Source organism: Girardinichthys multiradiatus, chromosome 19, assembly GCF_021462225.1.
Source record: "Girardinichthys multiradiatus isolate DD_20200921_A chromosome 19, DD_fGirMul_XY1, whole genome shotgun sequence".
NCBI lineage: Eukaryota > Metazoa > Chordata > Actinopteri > Cyprinodontiformes > Goodeidae > Girardinichthys > Girardinichthys multiradiatus.
The window spans coordinates 34,226,121-34,236,851 of record NC_061811.1 but is presented as its reverse complement, the minus strand read 5'-3'; the positions used below and the strand labels follow the sequence as shown (position 1 = coordinate 34,236,851).

The window sequence follows — 10,731 nt, the reverse complement described above, 5'->3', positions numbered from 1 at the left end:
TGTGTGTGTGTGTGTGTGTGTTGTGGGGCGGGTCATGACACTCCAGAAGTGGGTGTTTCTCCGCAAACTCGCCGCTGGTTTTCAGTCCTCCCGGAGCTGTCCCACACACGTGCTCAGACTCAGTCAGTCTGCTGCCGTCAACATGGCAGAAGAGTCGAAGAAACTAGCAGCTTACTTTGCCGTGGATAACAGCGTTCAGGTACAACGGACCTCAGTATCGTTGTTAGCTAACAAGCAGACATGTTCGCTATTTTGCTGATTTGTATGTGGAGTGCACAGCTGCTACATGTCCTTGCAGCAAGATGCAGCCTGCTAGCATAGCCGAATTCACACATGAATGCACATCATGCCAACTTGCTGTATTGTCATTTATCTAACTTGCATTTTAAAGCGACTCAGCTCAGTGTTATGCGGACTTGTCCCCAGATGGTGAGCTATTTTGGTTCTGCTTTAAGAACTTAAACCAGCATGTGCTAGGTAAACATTATGATTTCATTGATGGGAATGCTTTAGATCAGCTGCCGTGTATTAAGCCCAGCATGCAACTACAAACCTGAACAAAAACACAGTTTACAGTTGGAATAGTGGTATTTATACAGCTATGCTGTTTTTTCCGCTATACACTGCCTTGCAAAAGTATCCATACCCTTTGAACTTTAACATTCCAACCACAAACATGAAAGTATTTTCTGTGATAGACCAATTAAAACCAGTGAATATTTGTAAAGCGGAAGGAAAATCTGCTGAAGACATCCTCCCTTACAGCATAATGCAGCCGCCACCATGTTTCACAAGTGGAACAGTGTGGCAAGAAGATGTGCAGGGTTAGATTTCCACCACACATTGGGTGTAGGCCTGACCTTTTAGGAGGATGGCCATCTCTTGGTAGGCTTTCAGTTGTGCCTCGTTTTTTCCCGTTCCAGATAATTGACTGAACAGGTCTTCACATTTACACTGATAATACGTTATACACAGGCAGGTTATATTTAGTAATTAGGCGAGTTTTTGAAGAGATGCTCTGGATTTTCTTTTGGGGTATGATATTAAGGGGTCTGAATACCAATGTGTGCCACACTTTTGTATAAAGGTTTGTAGTGAAACATGACAAAAAAAAAAAGTTCAAATACTTATACTTGGCAAGCACTGTAAGTAATTTATATAATGCAAACATATTTTTATTTTTGCCGACACTTAAATGTATAAAATATCACATGGTTGTTTTTTTTTTTTCATTTACAGAACAATCAGGTGGTTGGAGTGGGTAGTGGGTCAACCATTGTTTATGCTGTGGACAGGTTAGGTAAGTAAAACCAGTATTGCCTTTAATGTCAGTTATATACAGCATCTAACATGAAAAATGATACATTTAGTCAAAGTTGTACCTGGAAGCTTTAAAAACAAGAAGCAGGAAAAAATGACTCTCTCTGTGGGACTTTTTATTTATTTATTTTTTTTAACATCTTCCCAGTGGAATGCAGTAGATTTGAGTGCAACTGATACTTATTTAAGTTAAGAAACTGTTGATACTGCACATTCTTACTTGTTTACAACATTACTGAATGGTTGAACAGGAGGGGCTTCAGTTGAGTTCTTAAGATTGGCTCTTGAATGTTCTGTTTTTTTTGTTGTTGTTTTCATCGTTTGATACAGCTGAGAGAGTTCGACAGGAAAAACTCAACATCGTGTGTGTGCCCACCTCCTTCCAGGTTAGTTAAAGTACGGAAAACACTCAAGTCTTGCTCGACTTGGCAGCTTGTTGTTTAGTCGACAAGTCTTCTGAAAAACTAAATAAGCGTTCCCTAAGAGCATTGTGTTTTTGTTTTCATTATGTTCTGATATGAAACCTCTTCAATGGGTGAAATGAATGTCACTTCCACTTTACTGCCAAAGGTATTTGCCTGTCCATCTTCACACAGTTAAGAGATTGAGTGACATCCCATTCTTAGTCCATAGGGTGTAATATGATGTTAGCACATCGTTTGCAGCGATAATAGTTTTACGTCTCTTGAGAAGCCTTTCCACAAGGTTTAGGAATGTGTTTTCTGAATGTGAATTTTTGAAACACTGCCTAATCCCCTCTGCATCAAACTCTACACTTGAGACATTGCAGTCAGACAAGGGCTGTTGTCCAGGTAGCCGTGAAACACTGACTTATCCATTGGATTGTCAGACAAATAGGTAAGATTCATCACTCCAATGAACACTGGAGCCCAGTGGCAGCATGCTTTACACCAGTGGTTTTTGTTCCTGGTCCTCAGGATGACTGTCCTGCATGTTTTAGATGTTTCCTTGCCTTCACACACCTGAGTTAAATGAATTGGTGATTAACAGGCCTTTGCAGCACTTGATGGCTGCTGAGGAGGTAATGCAGTCATTTGATTCAGGTGTGCTGAAGCTGGGACACATCTAAAACCTGAAGGACAGTGGGTCCTGAGGACCAGGATTGAAAACCACTGCTTTACACCACTGAATCTGACGCTTTGCATTGCACCTGGTGATTTATGGCTTGGATGCAGCTGTTGAACCATGGAAACCCATTCCATTAAGTTCTCTAAACACTGACCTTGAGCTAATCCGAAGGCCACATGAAGTTTGGAGGTTTGTAGTGATTGACTCTGCTGAAGGTTGGTGACCCCTGTGCACTTTGTGCCTCAGAATCCATTGACCACGCTCTGTGATTTTATGTGGCCGAGTTCCCAGATGTTTATGCTTTTACAAAACAACCACCAGTTTGACTGGGGAATATTTAGGAGCGAGAAACTGTCATTGTTGGGATTATTTAGGTGGTATCCTAAATACATTGTTAGTATGAGTAGTAAACATGTGCAAAAGTCAATTAAATGAAAGCATCAGAAAGGAAGATAAATAGATCCCTATCTGTTTAGGTTCAGATGGCAACCATTATAAACATCTATCCTTGTTTCAGCCTCTGGGTCTGTTTTACCGTCCATCATGGATCATCAGTACCGTTCCGACACAAACGTGGAACGCTGAACTGCTTTCTCTGTGGGAGCTGTGTACTTCTCCTAAAAAGTGTGACTGGATGAAAATCTACATCAAACAAATGTTCCTCTGTAAATTGACTTCTTAAATTTTTATTCTTTAATATTCATTTTAAATGTCAGAATAATAAGATTCCACAATAAAACGGGCCATTTATTAAAGCAGCAGAATGGATCTTAGCTGGCCTGTTACATCAAGCATGGCAGATCTACAGCACTGTGTTCTGGTGACCTCTGGAATAATGTACTTTCACCTGTACTCACAAAGCATACAAGATAATGTACTTTTGTTCTTTAGCATTGAGAAACAGCCATTGTGTGTTTATCCCTACTTATTTTTTAAATTAGCAGCACACCTCTCTCAGTTGTACATCCAAACAAATATTTGCTTTGGTGCTCAGCTCATTCCTCCCATCTCTGCACTTTATCCTCCCACAGGCTCGGCAGCTGATTTTGCAGCATGGCCTTACGCTATCGGATCTGGAAAGACACCCGGAGGTATTCAATTCAGTTCAAAAATACTTTATTAATCCCAAAGGGAAATTAAATGTTGTTATAGGTCATATTATGAAGGTTTCTTCAAAGAGCCGTTGTAGATGCTGATGGCTGTGGGCAGGAAGGATCTCCTCTAGCGCTCCGTCTTACAGCAGATCTGAAGAAGCTTCTGACTGAAGACACTCTGTTGTTGTACAACAGTCTCATGAAGAGGATGCTCAGGGTTCTTCATAATGTTCTTCATTTTATGAAGAATCCTTCTTTCCACAATGATCTCCAGAGGAGTCTCCAGAACAGAGCCAGCCTTCTTTATCAGCTTGTTGAGCTTTTTTAAGTCCCTGGCTCTGATGCTGCTTCCCCAGCAGATGATGGTAGAAGAGATCACACTTTCCACAACAGACTTATAGAAGATATGCAGCATCTTGCTGCAAACATCAAAGGACCTAAGCTTCCTCAAGAAGTACAGTCTGCTCTGTCCCTTCTTGTAGATGGCTTCACAGTTGCATCTCCACTCTAGTCTGTTGTCCAAGTGAACACCGAGGTATTTATACTCCTCCACCACCTCCACCTCTTCTCCCATGATAGAAATAGTTTTTGACTTATTCCTGTTTCTCTTAAAATCTACAATCATCTCGTTTGTTTTAGTCACGTTCAAAATGAGATGATTGTTTCTACTCCATGCCACAAAGCGGTCCACCACCTTCCTGTACTCAGCTTCTTGTCAAAGAACATGATCCTCACAGTGCTGCTGGCTTTGTCCAGATGACAGTGGGTTTGTTGAAGCAGGTGTATGATGGCATCTTCAACTCCAACTCCACCACAATAAGCAAACTGAAGGGGGTCCTGATGGTTTACTGTTTGCTTACTCAGGTGGGCCAACAGGAGTCTCTCTAGGACCTTCATGATGTGGGATATCAGGGCAACAGGTCTATAGTCTTTGAGGACTGATGGGTGAGTTTTCTTTGGTACCAGAACAAGACAGGAGGTCTTCCACAACACTGGAACTTTCTTCTGGTCTAGGCTAAGGTTGAAGAGGTGCTGCAGAATCCCACAGAGCTGCTCTGCACAGGCCTTCAGAATGAGTGTGAGGATGAATCCAAAAGTCACAACAGCAGGAATGGGCCACGGTCTGCTGCTGCTGGTGCTTAAACCCTGTTTGTTTTAAATTGGAGTTGTTACAATTATCCCAGTGAAACAGCAGAAAGACAATGATAGCAGGTAGTTTCTGGGGGTGCACATGCCTTATCTGTGCTTTGTGCCCGCACTGCACAGCTGGATGTGGCGATTGACGGAGCAGATGAAGTAGACGCAGAGCTGACGCTGATAAAAGGAGGGGGGTGAGTATGTTTTAACACGGGGCGGCTCAGTTTAAGCTGACTTGTGTTTCTGACTCATTATCTCTTTTATAGTGGCTGTCTTACTCAAGAGAAGATTGTCGCCAGCTGCTCAAAATATTTTGTTGTCATTGCTGACTACAGGTCTGCATTAGTTACCATGAGTGACCATTATTTGCCAGTTTTAAAGGAAACAAAATGTTAGAAAAACGATTTTTTTTTTGGTCTCCCAGAAAGGACTCCAAAGCTCTCGGTCAGCAGTGGAAGAAGGGCATTCCCATCGAAGTCATTCCCATGGCGTATGTTCCTGTCTCCAGGATGATAGCTAAGCGCTTCGGAGGGGAAGTCAATTTAAGGATGGCCATCAGTAAAGCAGTAAGTAGGTCCCTACTTGACACCTTTTTGTCTGACTTTGTTGCACCCTTTGCATCTGTTGCAGAAGTACTTTTATTGTTGTCTTCACTAGGGGTGCACCGATCGATCGGCTGATCCTTACTAAAGTGAAACTGATCTTATCTACTTGTCTAACCTGTTGTGCAATTTAAGTTTGTTTTTAAAATGTGAAAAATGAAAGACTTAAGGAACTGTAATGCTCTAATCGTTCCAATTATATTTGAGAGCACTGCCTCAGGTGCAGTTAAAACAAGTTTCTATTTTTTCACCAGTATTGTTCAATGGTTTTTAATGAAATAAGATTGGAACATAACACAGACCGGCCAAAATTGGAATTGGCAGATCGGGCTTTTTAAAGATCAGTGATCAGCCAAAACTCCAATCAGTGCACCCATAGTTTTCACTTCATAGCTGATTTCTGAGTTTGAGTTCCTTTTTAGTGGTACTAAAATCTTTCCAGATAAATTTGTAGCAGAAGGTTAGAATTCTGGGAGTGTCTGTGTATTGGTCAAACTAAAGCCTCTTTTACACATACACCGACTGTATGTGTAAAAGACTTCTCTGAGTCTAATATAAATCCTGCAGTTTGGGTTGCACAATATATTGTGACACAACAATATCAGCGTGCACAATATTAGTAACTCTGATGTTCCTGAGCTCGCATTATGTAAATGTTCATATCTTAGAGCATCTGATACAGAATCATCAATGATTCTATACATAAAGATTTTGTTGATATGGTTTAGGAATTAAAATGCCTTGGATCTCGACAAGGTTCTGAACTTGGTCTCCAAATTGTGTCCAATTTAGGTGGCAGAAGGATTTATAGTGAATGAGAATTATAATGATAGAAAAACAAGATGGTTCAATGCTGAGTCAGGTACATGGAAATGATGCAGCTCCCTTCCCTTGCCTCAGCTGCTTATAAAAGAGTGTAAATCTAAAGTTTTCAGAAAATAAAAGACTACATGAAACTTTGTGAGATTAGAAAATTTTATATAAGATAGATACTACACACTCATTAAGAAAATGACATGGGGATATTTCACTGCTCTTGCGACCTCTGGATCCTTTTACCTCACTTTAAACTGGACCCAAGTTTCTTGAAGTGGGTTTAAATGAGAATGCCGAACAAATTTATGAAGTTCCTATGTTTTGGAATTTTGTGAAATGAAGATATTCCTGATCACAAACTGTTATTTAAAGGATCTGTATCTAATATTGATTACATTTTTAACTGAACTCATTTGTGCCTTATTCTAAAAAAAAAAACATTTAACACAGAAACCACCTTCAGCAATGATTTGTTGGAATAAAAAAACTAAATTAAACCCAACCAGGTGAATTTTTGTATTTAAATGTCCATGACATCATAAAAACTGGCAGGAAAAAAAATGGAAAATAAAGTCTTCAAAAATAACATTTTAAAGACGGGAGAGGTTGTAGGAGCTCTGAAGTAAAAAGTATCTAATCAGATCAAAGTATAAAATTAATTTACAGGGTTCGGTTAATGCTATCATCCTTCCTTTGTTTTAAATTAACTTGTTGGTCATTCTTTTTGTAATATTTCAATGTGTTTCCAGTTAGTATCATGTGGATGCTGCATAAATTGCAGGCTTTGCTTAGAACCTCATAATATTTAATGTCTAGTGTTTCAGCTGCTCTCTGTTCTCATGCCTTTCCCACTGGGACAGCTGTGTGCTTTTTGTGGTAACACTGTGGCTGAGCACAGACACACCCAGGGACCTGAAGAAGGCGATGCAGCCATATTTTCACTGCTCTTTGGCTGTGAGATAAAGCTGTTTCATTAGAGCAAAAGAATAATGTGCACTGCCTATAATACAGTTTTGCAAGTTTTGCACATAAAATGACAGTGGCAGGCTGTTATGTTGCCTTTGTTCTGGATTTCTAGCCACCTACAGAAATCCTTCACAATGAACCAGGTTGTGTATTTCTTGCTCTCAGGGTCCTGTCGTCACAGATAACGGCAACTTCATCCTGGACTGGAAGTTTGAGCGCGCTCAGAACTGGAAGGAGGTCAACACTGCAATCAAGATGATTCCTGGTGAGGAACATTGTACAGGTTCTTCTCAAAATATTAGCATATTGTGATAAAGTTCATTATTTTCCATAATGTAATGATGAAAATTTAACATTCATATATTTTAGATTCATTGCACACTAACTGAAATATTTCAGGTCTTTTATTGTCTTAATACGGATGATTGTGGCATACAGCTCATGAAAACCCAAAATTCCTATCTCACAAAATTAGCATATTTCATCCGACCAATAAAAGAAAAGTGTTTTTAATACAAACAACGTCAACCTTCAAATAATCATGTACAGTTATGCACTCAATACTTGGTCAGGAATCCTTTGGCAGAAATGACTGCTTCAATGCGGCGTGGCATGGAGGCAATCAGCCTGTGGCACTGCTGAGGTCTTATGGAGGCCCAGGATGCTTCGATAGCGGCCTTTAGCTCATCCAGAGTGTTGGGTCTTGAGTCTCTCAACGTTCTCTTCACAATATCCCACAGATTCTCTATGGGGTTCAGGTCAGGAGAGTTGGCAGGCCAATTGAGCACAGTGATACCATGGTCAGTAAACCATTTACCAGTGGTTTTGGCACTGTGAGCAGGTGCCAGGTCTTGCTGAAAAATGAAATCTTCATCTCCATAAAGCTTTTCAGCAGATGGAAGCATGAAGTGCTCCAAAATCTCCTGATAGCTAGCTGCATTGACCCTGCCCTTGATAAAACACAGTGGACCAACACCAGCAGCTGACACGGCACCCTAGACCATCACTGACTGTGGGTACTTGACACTGGACCTCTGGCATTTTGGCATTTCCTTCTCCCCAGTCTTCCTCCAGACTCTGGCACCTTGATTTCCGAATGACATGCAGAATTTGCTTTCATCCTAAAAAAGTACTTTGGACCACTGAGCAACAGTCCAGTGCTGCTTCTCTGTAGCCCAGGTCTGGGGAATGCGGCACCTGTAGCCCATTTCCTGCACACCCCTGTGTACGGTGGCTCTGGATGTTTCTACTCCAGACTCAGTCCACTGCTTCCGCAGGTCCCCCAAGGTCTGGAATCGGCCCTTCTCCACAATCTTCCTCAGGGTCCGGTCACCTCTTCTCGTTGTGCAGCGTTTTCTGCCACACTTTTTCCTTCCCACAGACTTCCAACTGAGGTGCCTTGATACAGCACTCTGGGAACAGCCTATTCGTTCAGAAATTTCTTTCTGTGTCTTACCCTCTTGCTTGAGGGTGTCAATAGTGGCCTTCTGGACAGCAGTCAGGTCGGCAGTCTTACCCATGATTGGGGTTTTGAGTGATGAACCAGGCTGGGAGTTTTAAAGGCCTCAGGAATCTTTTGCAGGTGTTTAGAGTTAACTCGTTGATTCAGATGATTAGGTTCATAGCTCGTTTAGAGACCCTTTTAATGATATGCTAATTTTGTGAGATAGGAATTTTGGGTTTTCATGAGCTGTATGCCAAAATCATCCGTATTAAGACAATAAAAGACCTGAAATATTTCAGTTAGTTTGCAATGAATCTAAAATACATGAATGTAAAATTTTCATCATTACATTATGGAAAATAATGAACTTTATCACAATATGCTAATATTTTGAGAAGGACCTGTATAACATGATACATCATTATAAAACCACCACGACATGAGAAAATGGAATGAATGTTAAGTATCTGTTTTGTATTTTTGATGGTATAAGAAGGTCTTTTTGTTGTGTGTAGGCGTGGTGGAGACGGGGCTCTTTGTCAACATGGCTGAACAGGCATACTTTGGTATGGAAGATGGTAGTGTGAAGGTTCGAAAGGGTCCCATCAACTGATGAGTTGGCCACAATCCCCTTCTTCAGCCATCCTCAGACCAACAAAATCTCGCCCACAAGTGCCACTGTCAAAACCCAACCCCAATCTCAGAAAAGGTCTAAAGCAGGAAAGTTTTCTTACTTCGCAAAATAGGTTCCAAACTCAGAACGGATTTACTTTCACATTCAGATGGGTGGTGCTTCTGATTTTAGGATTTTCTTTTAAGTGCCTGAGGAGGAAAATCAAGTCCCACTAGCAGATTTACTGTAATTGAGGAGTGACTAAATGGATGCAGAACTGGGCTTTAAAGCTGACCAGTAAACGGCCGAAGCAAAGGTGTGCCTTTAAAATTTTGCAACTACATTTAAAATGCTCAAATGCATAATGTCATATTAGTGTTTCACATTGCTAAAAAACAAATTACCACTGATCAAAGCCCAAGAAACAGAAAGCAGTCAGATTTGAACTGTCTGATGCAGTTACATACAATCTATTAAGATGGTAACCCATAAGGAGTAATGGTGAGCTTTAAAATGTTCCTTGTAATAAAGCAGAAACAACTAAAACTTCTTAAAATGTAAATGTTCAATACTAAAAGTTGAGTTTTCCTGGTGGATCATCTAAATGTAACATGTTATGGCATTCAGCATTTTGTGGCTCATTTTCCATTTCCCTTGTTAGAATAATGAGGTTTTTAATCTAATACTGGTTACATCAGAACTGGTTAAAGATGTGTTTTTAGTTGGTTAATGTGCAAGCAATTAAAAAGCTATAGAAAATGTAGGCAGATTCCTCATTTTTACCAACTCCTCTTGTAGCTTGTTAGCAGTGTAGTGAATGAAGCCTCGCTGTGTGTCACAAGAAACACCATATTGTCAGTAGTGGAATGCATGCATTTTTTTGTGCCTGTAATATTGCTGCATGACACTTTCTCCTACTACTAGGTGTCTGGATGCAAGAAGCCCTGTGCCATAAGCTAATTGTAAAAACAGAACCCAGCGATGATGGTGACTGATATTAAACATTACCTTGCTACACAAATGTAATGGGAAATCTCAAAAACTTTATATTGCAGTTGCAATATTTAACTTGTGAAGTAAACCAGGCTACTACTCCAAATTATTTTGGCCCCCCTTCTAAGCTGTGGTCAGTCCTTTTTCCCTTTTTATTTAATAAATAAATGGTACATTATGATTTTCTACATAGCAGAGTATTGTCCTGGTCTGCATCCATCATCTGTTTTAAACTGTTGACACAATGCTTGAAACTGTAATTTGGTTTTTGCATGTTGTATGTCTTTCTGTCGAAGACTGGGAACATATCATCCTGGCTAATGTAATATCAATAAGCAGTTTTTCATGTTTTCCTAAAAACCTACTTTTGAATATAAGCCATCAAAGTTGCCACTGAGACTCTGTGGCAGAATAAAGTTAACCCTTCTGAACTAAAGACATGTTCTGAAAACATAACGGGTCACACACTGTGCATGAATATTTTTACACCAGCATTTTCTTTGAACCAGTTGACTGTGAAAGTTTTGTCTGCGAGGCTACTGTTTCTTTTGTTAACCCATACAGGACCAAAATATAACTCATGTGTTTTATGCCTGAATTATTGGAGCTACATGTAACAGAACACAGAAAATAAAATAAAAGTTGAGTGAAAAGGTG

The 10,731-nt window shown here is 40.3% G+C and overlaps 1 protein-coding gene across 1 annotated transcript; it reads left to right on the top strand.

Annotated features, from left to right (window-relative positions):
• Nucleotides 1-10,731, top strand: rpia (ribose 5-phosphate isomerase A (ribose 5-phosphate epimerase)). Its single transcript, XM_047392918.1, has 9 exons — nucleotides 1-199; nucleotides 1,240-1,300; nucleotides 1,651-1,706; nucleotides 3,441-3,500; nucleotides 4,770-4,834; nucleotides 4,907-4,975; nucleotides 5,065-5,206; nucleotides 7,190-7,289; nucleotides 8,984-10,731. The coding sequence occupies exons 1-9, from the start codon at nucleotides 35-37 to the stop codon at nucleotides 9,079-9,081; spliced, it is 816 nt and encodes a 271-aa protein (XP_047248874.1). The 5' UTR covers nucleotides 1-34; the 3' UTR covers nucleotides 9,082-10,731.